Source organism: Podarcis muralis, chromosome 10 (assembly GCF_964188315.1).
Source record: "Podarcis muralis chromosome 10, rPodMur119.hap1.1, whole genome shotgun sequence".
Taxonomy (NCBI): domain Eukaryota; kingdom Metazoa; phylum Chordata; class Lepidosauria; order Squamata; family Lacertidae; genus Podarcis; species Podarcis muralis.
This window is the reverse complement of record NC_135664.1, coordinates 22748382-22772653: the sequence shown is the minus strand read 5'-3', so window position 1 is coordinate 22772653 and position 24272 is coordinate 22748382. Positions and strand designations below refer to the sequence as shown.

The 24272-nt window shown below is 42.9% G+C and overlaps 1 protein-coding gene across 3 annotated transcripts in view; it reads right to left on the bottom strand.

Moving 5' to 3' along the window:
- The window catches only part of CTTNBP2 (cortactin binding protein 2), a 112172-nt gene extending 89921 nt beyond the window's left edge, over positions 1 to 22251 (bottom strand). For 2 of the 3 annotated variants that reach the window (XM_028747697.2, XM_028747698.2), the window contains exons 1-2: positions 22046 to 22251; positions 8236 to 8343 (exon numbers count right to left, since the gene is read on the bottom strand). In XM_028747697.2, the coding sequence (XP_028603530.2) occupies positions 8236 to 8343; positions 22046 to 22108 (171 nt within the window). In that variant the 5' untranslated portion in view covers positions 22109 to 22251. The remainder of the gene's footprint in view (positions 1 to 8235; positions 8344 to 22045) is intronic. The other variant, XM_028747696.2, reaches the window with a different exon arrangement.
- Positions 22252 to 24272: the final 2021 nt, after the last annotated feature.

Below are 24272 nucleotides of genomic sequence, written 5' to 3'. Positions count from 1 at the left end.
GTAGACCCACTGAAATTTAGGGGCCTTAGTCATGTTCATTTATTTCAATGGGTATACTCTGAGTAAATTTTAGCTGACTACTGCCCCCAGAGTCTAGAATTTACCTCTGGTCAAATAATATTGCTGGCATAAAGTGAGAGACAGATAGCAACATTGAGAAAAATGTTTAATATGCATAGCTATAAGTGCAAAGTTCCACATTTTGAATGCACAACCTTTTTCATTCACTGTGTGGTTTCCTTTGTCAAAGGGCAAAAGTGAGTTGTGGTGTGGGGCAAAGTCAAAGTTCATACTGGCAAAAAGGCAGATTACCGGTATATTACAGCAGGTGTCTTACAAACTCTGCTATAGAAAGTATGGCTTTATACTTGGGACATAGCATGTGGACGGTTTTCATGAAAGCTTTGTAAGACATACAGGCACATTTCCTTGCCTAAAACACCGCTCAGATTAGTTAAATGAAACTATGCCACTATAAATGGCAAGTGTGGAAAGACACAAACTTCTCCCACCATTCTCTGTTCCAGAAAAAAATAAAAACTTGCTCCTGGAAGACTTTCACCCAAGGAAATAACGTTGAGCCTTTTTACACTCACCAATTTTAAGCGCTTCTCCGTGCAAAACAAGGTTAAACACCCACAGCTGTGAAATGAACATAAATGCGTAGCAGAGGGCATCCTCTGGATGCATAAGGCCTAGGTTCAACCTCCTGCATCTCTAGACAGGCCTGCAGAAGATTGTCAGTACAGACCAGAGGTGGGGAACCTGTGGCTTTTCCTGTGGTTGTTTGCCTCCAGCCCCCATCAATCTCTGCCAACACGGGCTATGGTAAGAGATTATACTTCAGCAACATCTGAATGGCTCTAAGTTAACTGCCTTAGGTAGACAACAGTGGCTGAGACAGCTTTTAAGGTTGGTGACGCTGAGCCAGGAAATGACGCTTTGTTTCTCTGACGGCTGTCTCAGTCTCACTGCAACAGATTGGCCAAGACAAAGGGGGGGAAAAACCTGTTCGGAAATCTAGGTGACCTTGAGATGTTCTTCTGTGCTTGAGGAGCTTTTCCATAAAAGCAATTACCAAATGCAGTGAAAGCAGTTGCTTTAATATATTCATGGAGCCTGGAGCTATCCTATCAGAGAGGTTACAAATGCCCACTGCAAGGGTTCCTAGGAAAGGGAGAAAGTTTCCAAGATACAACGGTCCACACAACAATACATATTTATTTATTGTTACATTGCATCCCTCCTTTCCTCCAAGAACCTCAAGATGGTGTACATCAGGGGTAGGCAACCTAAGGCCCGGGGGCCAGATGCGGCCCAAACGCCTTCTCAATCTGGCCCACAGACGGTCTGGGAATCAGCGTGTTTTTACATGAGGAAACTGTGTCCTTTTTATTTGAAATGCATCTCTGGGTTATTTGTGGGGCATAGGAGTTCATTCATCCCCCCCCCCCAAATATAGTCTGGCCCACCAGACTATATGGGTGGTGGACCGGCCCACGGCTGAAAAAGGTTGCTGACCCCTGGTGTACATAACCCTCTGTGTCTGACAGATTGTGACTGGTTTGAAGTTTCCCAGTGAGCTTCATGGCTGAGTGGAGATACGAACTCTAGTTTCCCACATCCTAGTCCAACAATCTAACCACTACGTCATATTGACTCTCCTTTGAGAGCTCCTATAGCTCCCGGAGGCAAGGACTTGCTTGGTGCCATTCTACAGAACTACATTAGAATTCATGCGCAGGTTTTCTTTGCAAATCTCTCTTGTTTTCAAACAAGCCTATCTGCATAGGGAGCCATCAGACTTTCTCTTTATTGCTGGTTCGATTTCTAGCTACTAAATATGCTGAACCAAGGTCAATGTACTCAAATGCACAGGCAACAGGACACTTCTCAGGTGAGAGCTTTCAATTTTAGAAATCGAACAAAAAAATTGCCAAGTAATTTCCCTCGGTGGTTGCTGTAACCTTTTTAGAACTCAATTCTACCTCTGAGCCGTTTCCTGAGAGATTGCTTTTCAGTTTGAGTTTTGGCAGAAATCTGTTCTGTGCACACGCCATGCATTTTAACAACTTAGGCCTCGTTCAAAAAACAACCGAAGCAGGCATAATTGCAATTAACAACAAATCCACCTGCTGTGGGGAAACGTAATTATTGACAAGGTGGCCAGAGTTGTCTAACATCTTTGGTATCTTTAAGGGAGAGGGGCAAATTAAGATGCAATATTATGGGCCAATAGTATTGCTCCAGTGATCACGTGTGTGGTATACTTTGATACGAAGAATGGGGGTCAATTCTGGCAATGCACTTTCTACTCCCATCCATGTGCCTGACAATTTTCAGTTGCTCAAATATAGCATGTTAGCCAGAAGATTGTGGCTGCAGTTTGCAGCAGCTTCCAAGATAATGGATGCATATTTTCTAGCCTCTATGATTACCTAAGTTGTCACTGGTTAAGACTGGCAAGGGAAAAATCAGTGCCAGTGTGGTGTTGTGGCTAGAGTGTCAGACTAGGACCTCGTTGACCAGGCTTCAAATGCCTGCTCGCTCAATGGTTGACTTTGGGCCAATCATTGTCTCTTAGCCTAATCTACCTCACAGGGTTGTTGTGGGGATTAAATAACGTGAGGGAGAACCATGCACACTGCCTTGAGCTCATTGGAGGAAAATGTTAGATATAAATGCAACAAAAAGTTCTTTCCAGCTAAGGGAAGACTTGTTTCTGTGGCTGCATTCTGATTCACAAACTATGGTTTGTAGGAAACCTGCATTATCAGTACTGGACAAACTTCTGGATATAATTATGGTGTTAAAAATTAAAGTGTATGCCTTTACCCTTCCAATGTAGGGCTGTATCTGTGGGTCATTTTCATGCATGCACCCTAAACTGATGTGATGCGGTCAATATCATTTCAGGACTACCCAGAGATTCTGCAGCAGTGCTAACCTGGAAGCTTCTTAGTTCTGATAAACCGTGGTCTCTGTTATCTCTGTTTATGATATTAGATTCTGCTTTGTTATGCAAGGCAAACCCTGATCATGCTGTGGATGAACTTAGATACCAATATTATGGACAGAAGGCATATGATGAAAAACTAACCTAAACAAAGATAACATGAAAACTTAATTCAATATTCCCATTATTTGTACCACTGCAGACATAAAACATTTTTTTTCTTGCCGAATCTCTTTCTACCAGTTCTATCAACAATTCTCTAGTTCATATGGCACTTAAAACTAAACATAATGCAAGCTAGTTGTAAAACACAGAGCATACCATATACAGAGAGAGCATATTGTATACACACAATGTCTTATGTATACAGTCCGTTTTTCACTTACAGATCCCTAGTTCACTCTGAAAGTTATACACATGTCACATCAGAGAAACATAGCCAAATATGGAACACACTGCATTTGTTAAAGACCTTCTTTATCCTTCTGTACAAAGCTGAATCAGCACTGTAACAGTTCAGATTAATTTTTAACAGTTGTTTGTCTTTTTAAGGCTATATTCTCAGCAAGAGATCCTCCTGCCGACTTTTATAGCCTCTGAACCTGCAATTCTGATTGGGATCTCTAAACAGTCAAAAGGCTTGGTTTTAATATCTGCTCAGCTACTTCAGATCTGATCTTCAGAAGTCTTTATTTCCCAGTATCTTAACTCACAGCTTGCGTGCATTTTTTTTTTTAAGCGTTATCATTCACATCCAGTTATCTTGAATGGTTTCCAGTCTGTTCCAATTCAAGACAGTAAATTTTATTAGAGAATCTAGTGTAAGGGGGGGGGGAGGGATCTAGGGTCCAAAACAGGAGATCCTTGACACATACACACAATGCCATAATTCAGATGGCAAGCTGGAAGGCCAACTGTGAATAGAACATGGATTAAGCTGTGAATTTGCGTACAAATCTACAAATGCATTTGAATCCTCACTTGGGCTCCACTAGATTGTCTGGATACACTTTTTGATGCAAATATGAAAGCACATCCCCATCTGGAACCACAAGCTATTGAGCATGACTAACGCTGAATTGGAGCCATGAAGATTTAAACTTCTTTGTCTTTCTTGTTTATGAACAGCTTTATTATTTTTCTCCTCAGCACTACATATTACCTTCTAAAAATCAGATTCTCATTTCCAAAAGGCAATAGACACCGAAGTCTGCTTTTAAACACTCCCCTGGTGTTAACTTTGCAATAAATATCAAATCAGGTGACTTCCTAGAACTTGAAATGAATTATTCTAAGCTCAAGTGCTTCCATATATTAAAAAAGTATCCAGAGCAATCTCTCTCCTCTATTTCTAATTATCTGCATGGCAGAGCATGAGGTGAAATCTAAATTTATTTTCGTAGGCAAATACTCATTTACCACCTGCAGTGTTTTAAAAAGGGAAAAGAGAAATTGGAAATAAACAAACAGTCCGAGCTAAAATGGATATTAAAAACTTGAGCAGCTAATGACTTAGATAAACATCAAAACAAAGGGGTTGATCTAGTCCCATAAGCAAATAGCACTTCTTTGTGGAGGGATCCCACAGAGAACAGCAGAGTCCAGGATATACACATCATTTTGGGGTCTTCCTAAAAATCTAGGTGGCTTCCCAGCCTATTGATACTCAGTACCATGGGAGGGTGGGCTTGGCTTCTGTAATACACTCCTGCAGGGTTGTGCCCCCAGATATTGTTGGGACTACAACCCCCATTATCCCTCTGGATTGGCCATGATGGAATTGCAGTCCAACATCTGGACCGCCTGTCTTTACTGTACAGGGATTATTCTGTGAACAGCTGCTGAGACCACAATGAACTTGATCAAGCTCTCAAAATGTTACTGCATGTGAACATCTACCAGTATGAAAGACGTATGTTTAAATCTTCACATAGACAGAAGGTGGAAGCTAATGAATTCAATGTGAGGGCAACAAGTTCTCCAAACATCTCTGAATCTTTGGAATGATGAAGGACTGTACGGGACTAATGGACCACTCTGTAATGTTAATACCCAATCCAGGACTTGGCATTGTTAGAAACAGGTCCTGAACTAATCACAGCTGGTTAATAATACAGTTGAACATTTAATAACATCTAAATTGCAACATGGTTTGTAAACGTTTGAATAAACAACAATGCATTCGTTCGTACTGCTATAAAAGGTGGGATATAAGAATTAATCACAATAATAAAATATGTAACAAGTATACTATGCACTCCTGCTGCCAATAAAAACCACATTTCGCATGTTTTCAAATGTGATTTGGAAAATGTCTTATTGGTGTGTGTATCTTTCCCCACCAAAATAAACTCCACACAAACAGTCCCTACAAACTTTGATGCTTGTACTTTTTGAATGTGTTTTTTTTAAACATTAGATCTAAAGTTCACAGAATACAGGAGAGGGCTCCTGGTATGTACAGGCATTTGTTAGGAGTTATACAAGCTGCTCTCTGCCCCCATTACATCCACAGTGGATACGATCCATGTGTGTGTGAGAGAGAAAAGAGAACAATACACAACACAATGGGCAAAAAGGCATTGAAGGGCTGGGAAAATCTAGCATATTATTTTTACTATCTAATTCTATTTTCATTTCACCTTTCCTCACAGACACTTAAGGCTGCATGCATGGCTCTTTTCCCACTCATTTTATCCTCAAAACACCTCATGAGGTAGATTAGGCTGAGCTATACAGGTGTCTGGCCCACGGTGATACAACGAACTTCATGGGCTGAGTGGGGGTTTGAATTTGGGATTTGGTTTGACAATCTACCCTCAATACCATAACACACTGGCTTCTGGTCGAGCTTTGCTTGACATAACCATGCTAGTAAATCCTCAAAGCTCATCAGTGTGCAAAAATATTTACTGGCCCAGCTGATCTAAACATACCTGTCTTAGTCACTTGTGGAACAATATTGATCCAAGGAAAAACAACAACCACCCATCCCACAGTCCATTCCACCTGGTCGCATTTAGGCAACGTTTTACTTGTCATCTGCTACCATCAGAGAATTGCTGCCATGAATAACAAACTGATGGATCAATATTTTAACGCGACTCATTTTATACAAACTGCCAGGCTCAGTAGCTTTGGCTGGGTTCGTGCACTTAATTTTGAGTAAAAACAACTACAAGTCTCGTGGTGTCTTAAAAGACTAACAAATTTAGAATGACATTGCTGTCTCTCTTTGGAGTTCTTTAGCTCCAGGAGGGCCATTTTAAAGTAATTTGCAGTGTGTCCTGAATGGTTCTCCCACTGGCTTTTGAATATTGCCATTTCTGATGTCAGATTGGTGTCTATTTATTCTTCTGCATAGAGACTAGCCTGCTTGTGCTATGTAGAATGCAGAAGGGCATTGCTGGCAGATGATGGCATATATCACATTGGAAGATGAATGAACCCGATACCACGAATGGCATTATTAGGTCTTCTAATACTTGTTGCCAGTGTAGTTATGTGGACAGAGCTGGCATCTAGATCTATCACAGGAGCTGTCCCTGTGTCCATAACTTTGTTATATGCCCCGCTGTTACTGGTGAGTAGCTATTTAAGGTGTGAGATCTGTCAGTAAGGAAGTACAAGGCCTACTATTCAAGGCCTGTATCATGGAAATGCCATTGTTCAGAATGGACTATAGAGCATAGGTGCTAAGTTTGAGTAGCTTCCGCTGGAAACTTTAAGTGACAAGTGGTGTCCGGTCATTTTATTCTTCTAGGTTTGTCCTGTAGCAGATTATTACTGAGTAGTAGTCTGACCTAGTTGATTTGTTTTTGTATTTGGCATGTAGACTATAGTGCACAAAAGTTAATGCAATAAAAATCTGTAAGTCTTTACGAGTGCCACTAGACTGTTATTTTTGCTGCAAAAGGCTAATATGGCTGGACTTTGGGGGAGTAATTCTGAGTAATTCCTTTCTTGGAATCAAAGCTTAGGGACACTGGATTTTTTCATTCTTCGATGCTCTTTATCCACGGCGTTCAGTACTACAAAATCTGTCTAGTCTGCTTATGGCAAGCGTAACATTATATAGCCTGTAAAGGAGGATAGGCGAATCCTAGCAATGTATATATAGAGAGAAACAATGACTACGTGTCATATTGGGTGGTTTTCCCCTCCATTATTTTCTCCTTAAATTAACACGAAGTGTGTGGGAGGGAACTCTAACGGGATTTGAAATCTCTCAGTCTTTCAAACCAGTACATATAGGAACTTAAGGCTAAATATTTTACCGCCACAAAGCGCAAGATTCCCCTAGGAAGTGATGTATTAGAAAGAAACACGTCTCTTCTGGTATCTAAGCATTGATATTCTCTTTGAGAACATCCTTTTGTGAAAGAAAGTTCATGTGGCTGCATTGTGTGACTCCTCACATAAGTTTATGAAGCAAGAGCTGCCTATAAATACCTTTATTTCTGCCCAGTTACAGAAAACTAGTTTAAATATAGACCAGCCCGGTTGTGAAGTTGTAGGAATAAGCATGTTATCCAACTCCAGTTATCTACTACGTTTATCTTAGTATTGGGTGAACTTCTTCACATTACTGTTTTTCCCACTATGTATGACTTTTAAAAGTTGGTACTAGCATGCTACTGATATGTTTTATTTAAAAATGCATACCGTGTGTGTGTGTGTGTGTGTGTGTGTGTGAGAGAGAGAGAGAGAGAGAGAGAGAGAGAGAGAGAGAGAGAGAGAGAGAGAGATTCCTCCTGCTTTTTATGAGAATCTCCTTTGAACATGGCAAAAATATCATATACAATAGTACCTTGGAAGTCAAATGGAATCTGTTCTGTAAGTCCATTCGACTTCTAAAATGTTTGAAAACCAAAGCACGGCTTCTGATTGACTGCAGGAAGCTCCAATCGGAAGCCCCGTTGGACGTTTGGCTTCCAAAAATAGTTCGCAAACGGGAACAGTCACTTCTGGGTTTGCAGTGTTTGGGAGCCAAAACGTCTGAGAACTAAGCTGTTTGGAAACCAATGTACAACTGTAGTAACAAAACAAACACAATTTGGTGTCTTTGTTACATCTTTAGGCACCAGGAAAAAACATTCCTTTTTTTCTCAGACCTTTGGCTTATTAAACCATCTATGGCCTTTTAAACTGTGGGGTTTGTTTGTTTGTTACTATATTATGTATCCTTGGATGAAGAGCAGTATAGAAATAATAATAATAATAATTTTATTTTTCTTTACGGATGTAAAATTTCTATATATTTAAAAACAGGAACATACCCTTAAAGCTTCAATCACAAGATCTCGTGCTTCCAACTCCCCTTCAAGAACACTCAAGAGCATCCGCAGTTCTGATTTGCTGAGATTGTCCACATCAAACTCTCTTTTCTGCAAAATGAAGGAAAACCAATGATTAAAACAATGTACACAAGTCAGAAAGTCACCTAATGCAGCAGGAAAGTAAAAAAAAAAAAAAAGTACCCGTAGTTCTTTAATTTTAGTTTAAAGGCTTGATGCTTCCCATGAGAATAGGAACAAATGTGTTTGCATCATGGCCAATAAGCACCAAGACCAGCATCCATGTGTTTGCCAGCATGGTGTGTGTTAGGGCTGGGTGATATACCATCCCAAACTGGTTTGAAGTCCACCTCATGGTATCAGTTTCATAGCTTTTGACCTGGCAATATATCGCAAATCATGAGGTGTGTTTGTGTGCTATGCAAAAATCACAGTGTGAGGAAAGCCATGAAGCCAGCCGATGCATCTACATAGCTCCATCCTTATTTCAGACATTATGATATCAGTATATTGCGATGTTTAGCTGGTGCTATATCGCGATGTTGAAAACCAGAAAATGCAGTCGTACCTCGGAAGTCGAACACCTTGCGACTTGAACGTTTTGGCTCCCAAACGCCACAAACCCAGAAGTAAGTGTTCTAGTTTGCAAACATTCTTTGGAACCTGAACGTCCGACGTGGGTTCCATGGCTTCCGATTGGCTACAGGAACTTCCTGCAGCCAATCGGAAGCCATGTCTTAGTTTTTGAATGTTTTGGAAGTCGAATGGCCTTCCAGAACAGATTCCATTCGACTTCCGAGGTACAACTGTATTGAAAACCCAGCTTAATTAGCTGACAGTAACTTGCTTCAAATACATGGAAGCGAAATTGACAGACTAGTAAGTTAAGAGAGTTTTTAACTACTTTATTTGTGAATTTTGAAACATAAAAAATTCAGCAACATTTCAAATTTAACAATCAATCAATCCACCTGCAACTTCTCCTCCCTCCCTCAATGGCTCCGCCAAAATTTCAATTTATGCTGCATATTATGGTTACTCTATACCTTTGTCTTATCACAAAAGAAAATGAAACTTCCCTTCCCTCTGCTGTTCTTACTCAAATCCTATTTGTGTTTTAAAATATTTACACTGAGTTTCTAAATATTCCACAAACATTTTCCAATGCTATTTAATGTCAATCTTTTTTTGATCTCTAATTTTTACAAGTCAAACTTGCCATTTCTACATATTCTATCAATTTTCTTTGGTAGGTACTGTCGCATCATGCTATTTTTGTGCATATAATATTCATGTGGCTGTAAAGAAATAGATTTTTTTTTGGGGGGGGGGGGATATCTGCTCATTATGCCCAGTAAAAAGACTTCCAGTCTTTTTGGGAGAGTTACCTTAAATCTCTTTTTTATCTCATTGTAAATCATCTCCCAAAAGTCCTTAGCCACTCTGCATGTCCACCACATATGGTAAAAGAAGTCGTCTACTTCTTTACATTTCCAACAAAAAATTGACGTTGATTTGCTAATTGTAAGTTGAGAGGTTTTAAAACTGGGGTCGGGAAAGGGAAAAAAACACAAATCAGAGCAGATGAACGGCAAATAGAGCCTTTCACAAAAAGTTATTTGACTAAATAAATTATAGCTGCACAAGTGCCACTGATAGTCATTTTGCCTGAATAAATTAAGAGTTACCCTGCTTTAAAAGCAAGGGGGAAATACTCTCTGTAACCAACCCCTTTGGCCATTAGAACAATAGAACAAAATAACAATGCCCAGAAGAAAAACATATCTTTCTCTGCCTGCCACCATGTTGCTTACTAGTAACTCCCCCTCAACCTGATGGGCAATAACAGCCAGGTAAAGTATTTCCAGTTCAGGACCAAGCGTAGCACAGCTATTCCATTCTACTGGGTTTTATGACCTACACGCAAGGAAATGTTGCTCTAGGGTGACATTTGGCATGCAAAACTTAAACATGGGAGATTTTATTTAAACTTTAAAGAGCCTGCTTTGTTGTTGCATGAGGGTAGACAACAAAAGAATTCAAAATACAATTTCTCAGTTGATTTTTTGTTCCTGCAGCTATCAAATTCGTGGGCTCGGTATAATTTAATACCCAGTTGCACATAAGTGGCAGTTGCTGTGTGTCATTTGAAAGTAAGGGAGCAGGAAATATTATTGCATTGAAACATGCTTGTTACTTGATTCAAAGAACCGTGCACAAAAAAGCCATTTATAAAATGTCTAGAACTCCTGCTACTGGAGAGAAACCTGAAATCTTGCTTCAAAGTATCACGGTCTTCTTGTGATAACAGCACTGTACAGAAACAGGAATTAGCATTGTTGCGCCAATTCCCTCCTATAGTTTTCCCTGTATGGTGACGACACATCTCTTCAACCTGACCTTCAACATCAAAATGTATATTCTTAGGACTCGTCCTATTCTTGTGCTTGCAATTTGTTTTAAACTGTTTGAATCTGTTTTGAACTGTTGTGACCTCCCTTGGGATCTTAAAGTGAAGGATAGCCAATAAATTAAAATACCAACAGTCACAACCCTAACAGTTGCCCAGACAAGAATGTTTCACTAACGATTTCATGAGCAACTGCCCAGACAGCAGTGCTTATCTGAGGAATGATGGTAACAAATTCACACAAAAAACTGAAGTCTGGGATGAATGTGATCAGAACTAGGGAATCTCTCACCAAAATGTTAGAGAGGCTGCACCTCCACAGGGACATACCTTCACATGTGGCAGGAATGCCCTAAAATCCAACCCTTCTGGACAGCAGTCCTACAAGGGATATGCACCACTCACATTATACAGGGCTTATAACCCACCTACTCTCAGCAGCCAGAAGCCTCATAGCTAGACACTGGAGAGACCTGTCAGGAGTAAACATGGACCAATGGTATCAAATTGTTTGGGAAACAGCCTTACTAGAAAAGCTAACCAATAAACTGAAACTAACATGGGGACATTGGCTCCCAGTACGTTTCTGAGCACAATTCAAAGTGTTGGTGCTGACCTTTAAAGCCCTAAACGGCCTCGATCCTGTATACCTGAAGGAGCATCTCCACCCCCATCGTTCTGCCCAGATGCTGAGATCCAGCGCCGAGGGCCTTCTGGCGGTTCCCTCATTTCGAGAAGTGAGGTTACAGGGAACCAGACAGAGGGCCTTCTCGGTAGTGGCACCTGCCCTGTGGAACGCCCTCCCTTTAGATGTGAAGGAAATAAGCAGCTATCTTATCTTTAAAAGACATCTGAAGGCAGCACTGTTTAGGGAAGTTTTTAGTATTTAATGCTGTATTGTTTTTAACACTCAAATGGGAGCCACCCAGGGTGGCTGTGGAAACTCAGCCAGATGGGCGGGGTATAAATAATAAATTGTTGTTGTTGTTGTTGTTGTTGTTGTTGTTGTGGTTGTTGTTGTTGTTGAATGCCTTCACCCTGGTATGGCTCCCCTTTATCACATACACAGCCCAACAAGTCAACAACAAAAATCCACCAACAGCATACAAATCAGTCTGGCTTACCTGACCCAACAAGCCCTCCCCCCCCCCTCACAAATACAAACAAACCCCACTGCGGACAACCAGAGACAACCAACCACACCCTGCCCCCCAATACCTCTCACTACCAAGGAAATGTAATAAAGAAATAGAAAGATAACTTACTCAGCTGACACTGACCCAAACCCCCACACATACGCTATACAAAAGAATATACAGTGGTACCTCGGGTTAAGTACTTAATTCGTTCCAGAGGTCCATACTTAACCTGAAACTGTTCTTAACCTGAAGCACCACTTTAGCTAATGGGGCCTCCTGCTGCTGCTGCGCCGCCAGAGCACAAATTCTCACTTAAGAGGCCGGGGGCCAGCGCTGTCTGGAGACACTTCCGGGTCACGTGGCCAGCGTGACAAAGCTGCATCTGGCGAGCCAGCGCAGTGCACAGAAACGCCGTTTACCTTCCCGCTGGAGCGGTACCTATTTATCTACTTGCACTTTGACATGCTTTCGAACTGATAGGTTGGCAGGAGCAGGGACCGAGCAACGGGAGCTCACCCCGTCGCAGGGATTCAAACCACTGACCTTCTGATCGGCAAGTCCTAGGCTCTGTGGTTTAACCCACAGCGCCACCTGCGTCCCCTAGCAAATCAGTCTATTTCTGGTCCATGCCACTATTGCAGGTATACACCCCTAAGTCCATTCAGGACCACAGCCATAGTCATTTGTGGCTATCAAAAGAATTTCAACATGAAAAAGGTCCATTTAAACATGTCTTATAGAAGACACTTCACACTTCTAAATGTGTTTCGCTAAGTTTTTTTTAGTTGTATGGGAACATTTGTGTGACGCAAAAGCCATTGGATAACTAACTTCTAATCTGCACATTAGCCCAGGAGGTGCAGATCAGAACGTAATTCGCAGAGATTGAATTTTGCAAGCAAATCTAGTTCCAGGGAGGCTTAAGTCAATATACTAGTTAAATCAGGCATTCCCAGCCTTCGGCCCTCCAGATGTTTTGGACTACAATTCCCATCATCCCTGACCACTGGTCCTGTTAGCTAGGGATCATGGGAGTTGTAGGCCAAAACATCTGGAGGGCCGCAGATTGGAGATGCCTGAGTTAAATGAAGAACTACATCAAACTTGTTCACCTGAATGTAATTTCATCAGTAAGCATCCTCATGCCATGCTCTCTAAAGATGCCATAGCTAAATCCTACAGCAGACACACACACAGGCACACATATTTTTAATACAACACCCCCCCCAATGTGGCAGTTAGGCTTGTCCATGCTCTGCAATGAATATGTCACTCAGAGTTGGAGGGGAAATAATTAAACCGATATGTTCTGATAAGCTTTGAAAGTTGTCCAACAGTGCAGTTCTGTGCATTTTTACTCAGAAACAAATTCTATTGTATTCAGTCAACTTTACCTCAGTGTAAGTGTGTGCAGTGGGGGGGGGGGCGTGGCCCTCTAGAGCAGTGTTTCCCAAACTTGGGTCTCCAGCTGTTTTTGGACTACAATTCCCATCATCCCTGACCACTGGTCCTGCTTTGCTAGGGATGATGGGAGTTGTACTCCAAAAATAGCTGGAGACCCAAGTGCTCTAGACTAGAGGATGCTGGACTACAACTCCAATCATCACTAGCCAGGTCTGATAGGAGCGGGAGTCCTGCAACATCTGGCTGGTCACGGGTTCCCCACGACTGGTGGGCAGGATTGCATTTCTCAAGTTGTTCAAGCTTCAAAAAAGGATGCACCAATTACAAACTGCAAGCAGGGCTCATCCATTAATGAATTAATCCATTAATGAAACCATTAATAAATTACAAATTCAACCAAACTAGAGTGACTAAAAATGTGCAAATGCATATTTTTGTGGGAAACCTGCACACTTTGAAATGGTTGTGGAAAATCTCTGGATCCTCCAGATGTTGCTGGACTCCAACTCCCATTATCCATAACCATTGGGCTTGCTGGTTGGGGCTGATGAGAGCTGGATTAAACAACAGCTGGAGGGACATTTGCTTCCTATCCCTCTTTTAAAGTCTCCAGGGTTGGCTATATGTCATCTAAATAATTGCCGGAGTAGAACAGCAGGTATGTTCTGAAAAATCATATAGGACCCCATCAGGAAAAGGAAAAGCAAAGCAAACCCTTCTGGTTTCTAATTAGATACTTTTCACAGTTCTTAGTATCCTTCTAACCAAACATCTTGCATCAAGTGTCTTTGGCAGTTTTTTTCCCTGGACAAACTATGGGGTTTCAAGAGATGGGGGGGGGGGGAGCTGCTTGCATGGTGCCAAAAATATGCATTATCAAAGGTACTTGAAAAGGAAAGTAGATACATTTATAACAGCTCTTAATTCCTATGGGAGTGTCTGTTCTCTGCTCTTGAATTGGCCCATTAAAAAGCTTGCTCTCTGATATTTCTTTTTTACTTGATTTTTTTAAAAAAATATATGCTTGCAGCAAATACTGGGAAGATATAACATAAGGACAACATCTGAGCCAGTAAGTAAGGCTGCCTAGAGAGTCCCAGACCTGTTAAAATTCCATTGGTGGAAGACCTAAGGAAGAAATCTGAGAACCATATATTCAGAGCAGGTAAACTTCAGACAAAAAAAATAATAATAAAGGAAACCAGGTTGAAAGGTCCATTAAGAAATCTTTGTCCTCCAGCTATTTCTACTTAAAGCCATAAAGTCCTATCAGTAAGAATGTTGTTGAGATGCACACACAAGATCACTTAACACTAAGGTATGGCCATTAACAAATCATTGCTGCCCTGCTGTATTCATAATGAAGTGAGAAAAGAGGGCTTTCCCCGCATTTTAGATATCTAGGAAGCAGCATACTGAGTCAACCAACAGATTGGTAGCACTTTCCTAGGACTTCAGATATGGGCCATTTCCATCCCTACTGGAAGATGCTGGGATTGAACCTGGAATCTTTTGAAAGCAATACATACCATTGCTCTCTACAACTGAGCAACAACAGTTCCCAAATGAATTTCAAGGCATGCTTACTGTGCATGGTGGATTCTAATCTGCTCTAATTATGACCAATTAATTAGGAAACAAGTTTTCACTGGTTTGATGCAGCATGTATGGATACAGTATAAGGATAAATATTGAATATGTTTTATAAGAACACATTTGTGCAATTGTAACAGCACAAATGCGGGTGGCACTGTGGGTTAAACCACAGAGCCTAGGATTTGCCGATCAGAAGGTCGGCGGTTCGAATCCCCACGACGGGGTGAGCTCCCATTGCTCGGTCCCTGCTCCTGCTAACCTAGCAGTTTGAAAGCTTGTCAAAGTGCAAGTAGATAAATAGGTACTGCTCCAGCGGGAAGGTAAACGGCATTTCCATGCGCTGCTCTGGTTCGCCAGAAGTGGCTTAGTCATGCTGGCCACATGACCCGGAAGCTGTACGCCAGCTCCCTTTGCCAATAAAGCGAGATGAGCGCCACAACCCCAGAGTCGGCCATGACTGGACCTAATGGTCAGGGGTCCCTTTACCTTTACTTTAATAGCACAAATGTCTTTCAATGAGCAACAAAATCAAATCAGAGCACAATGTTATGTGTGCCTACCCAAATTAAATCAGGATGAGTTCAGTGGAACTTAATCCCAGATAAATTGTGTATAGATCAGTAGCCTGAACCTAGGATTTCAGGTACAGAATACATAGTTTAAGATGTTGTTGTTGTTAATTACTTGTACCCTGCCCATCTGACAGGTTCGCCCCAGCCACTCTAGGATTCCACAGATGCTATTTCTTTGCAAGTTTAGAAACCTCTCCCTTCATTGGTTAAAGGAGATACCAGAATCTACCTTCCGTGATACAAAATGTTAACAGATACCAAGTCTGCTTCAGGCAGCTTTTGCATGAAATGTCTTTAAATAATTATTTTGTGTTATGCTACCCATCTGTCAAGTCCACCTTTTGCAAAACAAAGAAATGCGTCTTCAGTATATATCGTGTAAAAATCCTAGTACATTTTGTCATTCAACACCATTCCATAACCAGTCCATTGGCACTGATACAGGCCTCAATCACAAGATCACCACCATTTTCTTACTTTTTTTTAAAAAAAAAAAACTCAATAAGGCAGAATCAAAGCCTGTCCTTTCTACTAAATTAGGTTGACTGCTATACTGCTGCTTTCCCTGTGGCCCATGTCTAAGGGCCAGCACACTAATTGCCAAGGCTTTCTTTGCACAAGGAAGTGGGTTTTACTTGGGTGGGTAGTGCATTGTGGAAGTTTTCAAATGGTGTGTACAAATGAATATTGGAAGCTTATCAGGAGTTCCTCAGTGGAACAGGGTGCTTCGTGAAAAGAAGCTTGCTAGCCACTTATCATTTTCTCCTGTGCAGCTGTAGGAGAACACTTAATGTGTTGCAGGTTATACTCCCAGTTTAACCTATTTGGCAACAGTATGATTCAATAGCCCATAGCCCCCTGCTCCAGATGAACTATGGGTGCACCCTAGAATATATACAGAATTCCTTGCAATGCCCGGGGGCTTCACGGCAATTGTGCACAGGTTCCTCAACAGATGAGCTGGTGTAGATAGAGGTTTGTGAAAGGCAAAAAGTCTGAATGGATCTCAACAGCTACTTCCTTCACAGCCTGTGATGTCTGTAATGCTCCTTAATACTGTGGTACCTCGGGTTAAGAACTTAATTCGTTCTGGAGGTCCGTTCTTAACCTGAAACTGTTCTTAACCTGAGGTACCACTTTAGCTAATGGGGCTTCCCGCTGCCACTGGCGTGCAATTTCTGTTCTCATCCTGAAGAAAAGTTCTTAACCTGAGGTACTATTTCTGGATTAGGGGAGTCTGTAACCTGAAGCCTCTGTATCCCGAGGTAGCACTGTAAATGTACTTTATATATCAGGAGTTTCTGTCAAATGGTACTGTTCCCTCAGGGGAAATATGTTAGAGGCAGCACACCTGCAGCGGGCAGGACTCAAATCCAAAACTGGGTGATGCATCCCTCTCTCTCTCTCTCTCTCTCTCTCTCTCCTCCCTCACTTTTTCTTTCCCACACTCTTTCCCCACCCTTCACCCCTGCTCACATGAAATGAGGCCATAATTGTCCCCCAGTATTGTAAACAATAGATGTTAGCGCACTTGGAACCCATAAGCATTTACATCAGATAGATCACATGAACAGACCACACCTGGGAGCCCAGAAATCTGCCAGCACAAATTGAAACAGCCTTTAGGACCATGAGGTCCTTAAGGCCAGTCTTATTAAGGTACAACACAAGCCACAGGAAAGCCCTTCTGTGCTATGAGCATCATGTTGAAAGGCTTGGTAACACGTACAGCACACCATTTTAGCATTTGCATGCCAACACTGCTGGCACCAGTAAAGAGCATGAAATACCAATGCTATGCATTCTGGGAGCCACTGACTACTGGCAATATGGGCTGGTGCTAATGGGAGCTGGAGTTCAGCCATATCTGGAGAGTGCAAGGTTGGGAACAGCTGGTCTGATTCAGTGGAAAGTCTCATGGAAACAGTAAATTGGCAAAAATGTATAAATCTGAATCAAATAAGTGTTGGAAATGTAAAGAGAAAGAAGGTTATCTTTATCATATGTGGTGGTCTTGTAGTAAGGTTAAAGTTTACTGGGAAATGATATATAATGAATTGGAAAAGATGTTTAAAATAATGTTTGTAAAAACAAAACAAAATCCAGAAGCTTTCCTTTTTGGGAATTATAGGGACAGACCTACCCAAACTGTACAGAAACTGATTCATGTATGCTACTACAACGGCAAGAATGTTACTTGCCCCCAAATGGAAAGAAGCAGAAGTCCCAGCAAAGGAAGAATGGATACAAAAACTGATGGAATATGCAGAAATTGCAAAATTTACCCCCCCCCCAAAAAAAGGAAATCAAGATAACAAACTTTTTATAAAAGAATGGAAATGGTTTATTGAATATTTACAGACAAATTGTAAACAAATAAGAACATTGGCAGGATTATTGTAACAACCTGCCATTTCATAAGCATATATATTTAAAGTAGATGAATAAATGAACAAATTAAGTTAATTAGGATATGCAACCCAGCTCAAGGTTGTCATCTGAACTAGGTATAATAATAATATTATAATAATTTATTATTTATACCCTGCCCATCTGGCTGAGTTTCCCCAGCCACTCTGGGCGGCTCCCAATCGAGTGTTAAAAACAATGCAGCATTAAATATTAAAAACTTCCCTAAACAGGGCTGCCTTCAGATGTCTTTTAAAAATAAGATAGCTGCTTATTTCCTTGACGTTTGATGGGAGGGCGTTCCACAGGACGGGTGCCACTACTGAGAAGGCTGGTTCCATGTAACCTCACTTCTTGCAATGAGGGAACCGCCAGAAGGCCCTCAGCGCTGGACCTCAGTGTCCGGGCTGAACGATGGGGGTGGGGACGCTCCTTCAGGTATACAGGACTGAGGCCGTTTAGGGCTTTAAAGGTTGGTCCATCGTTTGAAAAATAAGACTTTGGAGCCGTCTTGTCCCAAAATGGCAACTAGACATTCCGCTATGGCAGCTGTAACCTTGGTTTAAGGAGCTATTTGGTGCCCAACTGATATATCTGAATTTCCAACACTGGTGGGGAGCGAGCCCAAAATGTGCTGCTCGCTCCCAGCCTGCCTTCGCGCTGCCTTCCCAAAGCTGGCTAAGTGAGGCACTGGGCTTGGGGAAGGAGGAGCTAGGCTCTGGCAGGCCCTAGACCCTTCCCACCTCCTTTCCAAAGCTGGAAAAGAGCAACCAGACTTCGTGAAGGAGGAGGGATGACTTGGATCACCCTGGTCTACACCGACTAGCTGCAGTCGCTTTCCAGAGTTTCAGACAGACATTCTCTCCCAGCCCTGTCTGGAGACGTCAGACATGGAACCTGTGACTTTTTGCACGCTTGGCAGCTGCTCTGAGCTAGGCCCTTCTGCATCATGAAGGATGCCTTTAACACAGACTTCGCTGGCTATGTGTTCTTCAGCTTCATGTAGGTGTGAGGGGTGAATCACACCAACTGCCTTCAAGTTTCCCCTCATCCCTATTACCATGGCAACAAAGCAGATACTCAGGTTTGCATCCCCCACATACCAACTGCTACGGTTTAGTTCAGGAAAGCTGAGAATGGGAAGAATCTTGGCTTCCTTCCCAAATATGGCCATTAAAGAAGTCTCTTCTTTTTTCAGTCATAAATTTCTTGCTGACATTAAAAGGCAGGCTTATTTTTTTCCATAGTATTCTGTGCATTTTTTCGTCTTCCTGCAGAAGCCTGCCAGTATTACTGCTGAAAGTTACTGGGTCCCCCACCCCCCCGCCTCCACTTTCATAAGATGTCCTGGAAACAGCAGCTAGCATAAAATACCTCAAGGCAGTTGTGCTTAAAATGGCAGCCTTATGCTGAAAGTTAAGTAACGTTAGAACTCTGCTCTATAACCATTGTCGTTCCTTTTAAATTGTTTATTGGGCTATCTATACTTTGAGGGCTGGAAAAACTAAGCTGCATGGCTTACATTCAACTGAAAGCACTCCTCTGGAAATCTTACTGAACTTCCAAGTTACAAATTAATCTGGGCAAAAATCCAAAATCTATCTGTTAGTAAAGATACTAGCTTTTCTTCTTTATTCAGAAGAAAAACCAATAATGTTGTTTTAGTAGCCTAGTTACTTCAACACCATGTTCTCCTGGCCTCAGTGGAATTTACTCCCGGGTAAGTGTACCCCACACTGCAACTCTAATGTAGCCTTTTCTAAAATGTCCTAACTGTTTGGAAAAATAAGCCCATCTCATTCCCTCTTTTTAGTTAAGTTAGGGAATAAATTCAGTATTTATGGGGGAAAACTAGGCAGCTTGAAAAGTCTTTCGTATCAACCTCAAAGTAACAACTTTTAAACAGGGTAGCTGCTTATAAATAGCCTTCTGACTCCCTATATAGAAATAAGTGACCTGATTTTCAAAAATACTAAGCATAAAACCAGTCACATACAGGCTCCCTGCGTGTATGATTGACAGGTTCATTTAAAATATCTCTCTGAGTTGTATTACCAATGGCTATAGCTATAAAAAAATTAATTTACTCTTCAATAATTAGCATGTTTACTTTAGGAATCTCTCAGACCTAAACAATAAAAACCAACTGATTCAGCTGCTTGCCTTTTCAAGATCTTTAAGCAGATTAGATCCAAGCAGTTTGAATGGGAGTTTAATAAAATGTTTGTACTATACAACTGAAAAATCCATTAAGCCACATAGAACGCTTAAATTCAGGACCCTAAATTGAGTAGCTCCAGGTATTGTTAAACATCAGAGCCATGCATGCAGATGTTTAACAACTCATGTATACATATTTATTACATCCACACATTACGAGTTTGCTATGGGAAACATTGGCATAACAGTCGCAATGTGCGGTGCTGCCTTAAGTGCCAGTTTGGACCCATTTCACAGAATTTCCTTTAGAATAGATTTCCTTCTGATGTGCTAGGTTGTTGCCAGAAAGTCCTCCCCGGCCCCCAAAAGTCAAATTTTATGGCAGTTTCCTAAAATGTTGTTGTTGTTCCTGAAAAAAGAAGTGTTTCGAACATATAAAAAAATGATGACACCACAGATCAGTCTGCATGAACTACAGCAGAGAGACAGGAAAATGTCTTATAGAGTCAGACCACTGGTCAATCTAGTATTGGCAGTAGCTCTCCAGGGTTCTAGACAAGAGTCTTTCAGCTGAAAGTAGGACTTTCTGCATGTGCTCTGCTACTTAGGTTAGGGTCCTTCCCCTGGCCTCATTTTGGGCCAGCCCCCTCCCCAAAATGCTTAGCAGGCAAAGCAGAGGAGGGGTGACATCTTGATCTTATGTGCAAACAACTACATGCTGCTTCAAGTGACAAGAGAATTTTGATTGGCAACTGTCGGGGCGGAGGGAATAATCAAAGCATGGATTTTTCCATGCCTTTCCACTTGCCACCCAATTAAATCAGAAAAGCGAGTGGCCTAGAAATTGACCTATGAATCAGAAAACAAAAGGGCACATCCGTGACAACTGTGGTTGGGCGGTAGGGGAGTCTAGCTAGGAAAGGCTGTGAAACAGCCTGTCAGGAGAAGTGGCAAACCCTAAAATCGGTCTGTACTTGGGGGAAATTTAAACAGCTCTTGTACTCGCGTGAGAGAGAGCCTTCAGCAACGATAGCAAAAAAAGAGAACAAGATAGATCTTTCCTGTTCCACCACTTGGATGCAGGAGAGGGGGAAAGAACAACAGAGGATTAAAATAGGCTTATTGTTCTGGGGGGGGGGGGGACGGACCACCTGATCTTCAACGCCCACCCGCATCCCAAACATTTCCCAGTTTAAGTGACCCAGCTATGTTTCTAATATAGCCTTCAACAGAGGTAGGAATCCAAACGAGACCATCAGCACCCTTCCCAACCCCCCGATAATGCTTCTGGCAATAACCCACGCTTGTTATTCGGGGGCTTGGCGCGGGGGGCGGGAGGCAGCGCATATGGAAGGGGAGGGAATTAATTCCAGGGCGATGAGCCCCCCCTCCTTGGAAATGGTTGCGGGCGATCTGTGGCTGTCAATGCTCTGTGACGCGCCGCCAGCCCACCAGGGCTGTTGGGGGGACCCTTGTATTTCACCCGTCCCGCAAGCGAGGAGAAAAGCCCGCGTTCCTGCAGCCCAATACACACACACGAAAACAAAAGGGAGCCGCCTCCTGGAAAAAGCAGGGGATCTTCTCCCTCTACAAAGACCTCCTCGAAAGATCCCCAGATCGAGGGGAGGGGCGTCGGAGGGGCGGCCAATGTCCACCCATCCCCGCCAAGGGCGCACGATCAGAGCGGCGGGGCCTCCCGTGGTCGCCTCTCCAGGCGTCTCCAGGGTCCGTCCGGCTTCCCCTCCCCGATCTCTCTCTCCGTCAGGCTGCGATCGAGGCGGGAGAGATCCCTGGGGACTGCAGGTCTGCCTGCGCCCGAGCTCTCCAGCCCCCATTTCTCCGGGGGCGCAGAAGCCAAGACACCGGCCTCCTTCCTCTGCGTAAAGACCCATACCCAATGCGCGCTTTCCCCCACAACGCGCGCCGGGGCCGCGCTCGCTCGGCGCGCTCCGCTCTCCCAGCCTCGAGAGGTGCGCCTTCTCCCGCTTGGGCGCAAAGCACCAGCCCGAGAGCTAGCCAGCGCGGAGCTCAGCCCGGCGGCGGCGGCGGATAAGGGAGCCGCCTCCTCCAGCCGCGCGCCGCAAGCCCCGCGATTCACCTACCGCTGCCTCCGGATCGCCCCGGTTGCCAGAGCCGGGCTCCCCGCTCGCTCCTTCCGTCGCCATCTTCCCACTGGCAGAGCGATCCCCGACTCTCAGCAGAACAGAGCCGAGCCGAGCGGCGGCCTCCGCACAACCCAGCTGCTTAACCCCCTCGGCGCCGGCAAGGATGGCCCTCCGAGCGGCAGCTTCGCCCCTCCGCCTGCCCGCCTCCCTCCTTCCCAGAGCGGGGCGGGCGCGGTAACGCAGGCGGGGAGGTGGAGCCAGGGAACCTCAAGAGCCGCGCGCCTGCCATTCCGTTTGCCTGCAGTCGGCGCTTCCACGGGGAAGGCGATCTGGTCGGGTCTCCAAGAGCGAGGGATGCTCTGGTCTCGGCCCATGAGGCCATATGTTGTTGTTTTTTTTAGCTTCTTCTCCTCGGACAAGGGATTCTAGTTGCGCTCCCCAGATTTTTCTGGACCAGGTCTTCTCTGAAGCATCCTAGGATTCTGCTTTTACGCATCATGTGCGCGCCCGCCAGAAGGGCCCAGAGCAGAGCAGCTGGCATGAAACAATAATATTCCCCTTCCCCTCCATTCATGGAATTGTAGAGTTGGAAGGGACACTGAGGACCATCCAGTCTACCTGCAATGCAGGAATATGCAGCTGTCCCATACGGGGATCGAACCTGCAACCTTGGCATTATCAGCACCATGCTCCTTAAGTTTAAACTCTACAAACATGGTTTGGCAGAGCACAAAACCGCACTTTCCCACCTCAGGGCCACCATGACCTCAGCAGAAAATACAGTAACTTATCCATGTCGCTCCTCTATGAACAGGAAAAGCCGTATTTTAGGTGCCGACAGTATCACCCATCCTTCCATTTGGATATCTGACCTTATACTTTGTCCAGTCAATTTCAGTTTCACTTAACATGAAACAAAACCACGGTCACTTTATTGAAGAGCTGAGCTTTCCAAGCAAAACACTCTGCTACCACTCAGGCCTTTTACTAAGGGACAAGCTAGACATGGAGTTGAAGATACCTTGCATTTAAACATGCACACTTTTTGAAAAAGGAAATAGCATTTATGGGAGGTGATTGTTATAAGGCTTGCAGCAGATGGAGATGAGGAAATTAACCCTCTTTCTGCTGTGGACCTGAGAAAAATATCCCCTCTGATGCTTTGTCCGAAATCGCCTGCTAGCACAATGAAGATAGAACTCGCAGCAAATTCCCAAGCAGAGCACAACCATGCTTCTCTCTCAACTGATATGACAGGTGTCCATACTGGCAAAATGAATGATGACTCATGCTGTCACAGTCTTGTCCATATCCCCATGCTTCAAGTGTGCTGTCCCCTCTTAATACTTTAAAAGTGCCACATGAACATTCCTTATTCATACTTTTGCCACTTGATTGTTATTATTTTAGCTGGATCTTTCATATTTAAAAGAACATTGCTATTGTCATTGTAATCTGATTATATATGTATTAATTGCTCAGTTACCTGCATAATCCCAGGAATAATTGCTCTGTTGTGCCTCTCTTACAATATTATAGATACTGCTCACCAAATACATTGTAGTTCAGAGAATGATATGACAAGTCTTACTATGGCATCATCCTATGTATATAACTACTTAGAAAGCCCCATTGAATCCAATGGGGTTTACTCCCCAGGTATGTGGGCATAGGATTGCACTCACAATTATGATTTACTGCATGACAATATCATAATCCAGAATGAATGTTGGATTAGCCTCCCTACTTACCAGTCAGCTTCTAAATATTCATTCCCTCTTCCAACCAAAAGACAGATTTAGAAATAATTTCTGTTCACTTTTTTCAAATCTCCACTAAAGCAGCATTAAAGGACTAGGCAAACCAGCAGGACTTCATCTAAAATCCACTCCCAGCAAACTTGCTTCAAATGCATCATTGAAATGCTGGAAGTAGTTTATTATGTTGTTGTGACAGATATAATCAAAGGCACTTTCATTCAGAAGTGGAGAAGATAAGTATTTTCATGCCAATACATTCACTAGTATAGCTTTTGCTACTTTTTAATGGCGATCCTTCCTTAAATCCTTACCTCTGCAAGTTCACTTAGAATCAAGCCCCAAGAAGTTCAGTTAGCCTGCATAGGACTGTGACTCCATCCATGAAAAAGGTCCAGGAAGGAAGCTGAGGCAGTGATACAGTTTGCAAATTTTAGACTCTGAAATTAATGGTCATATGAGCAGGA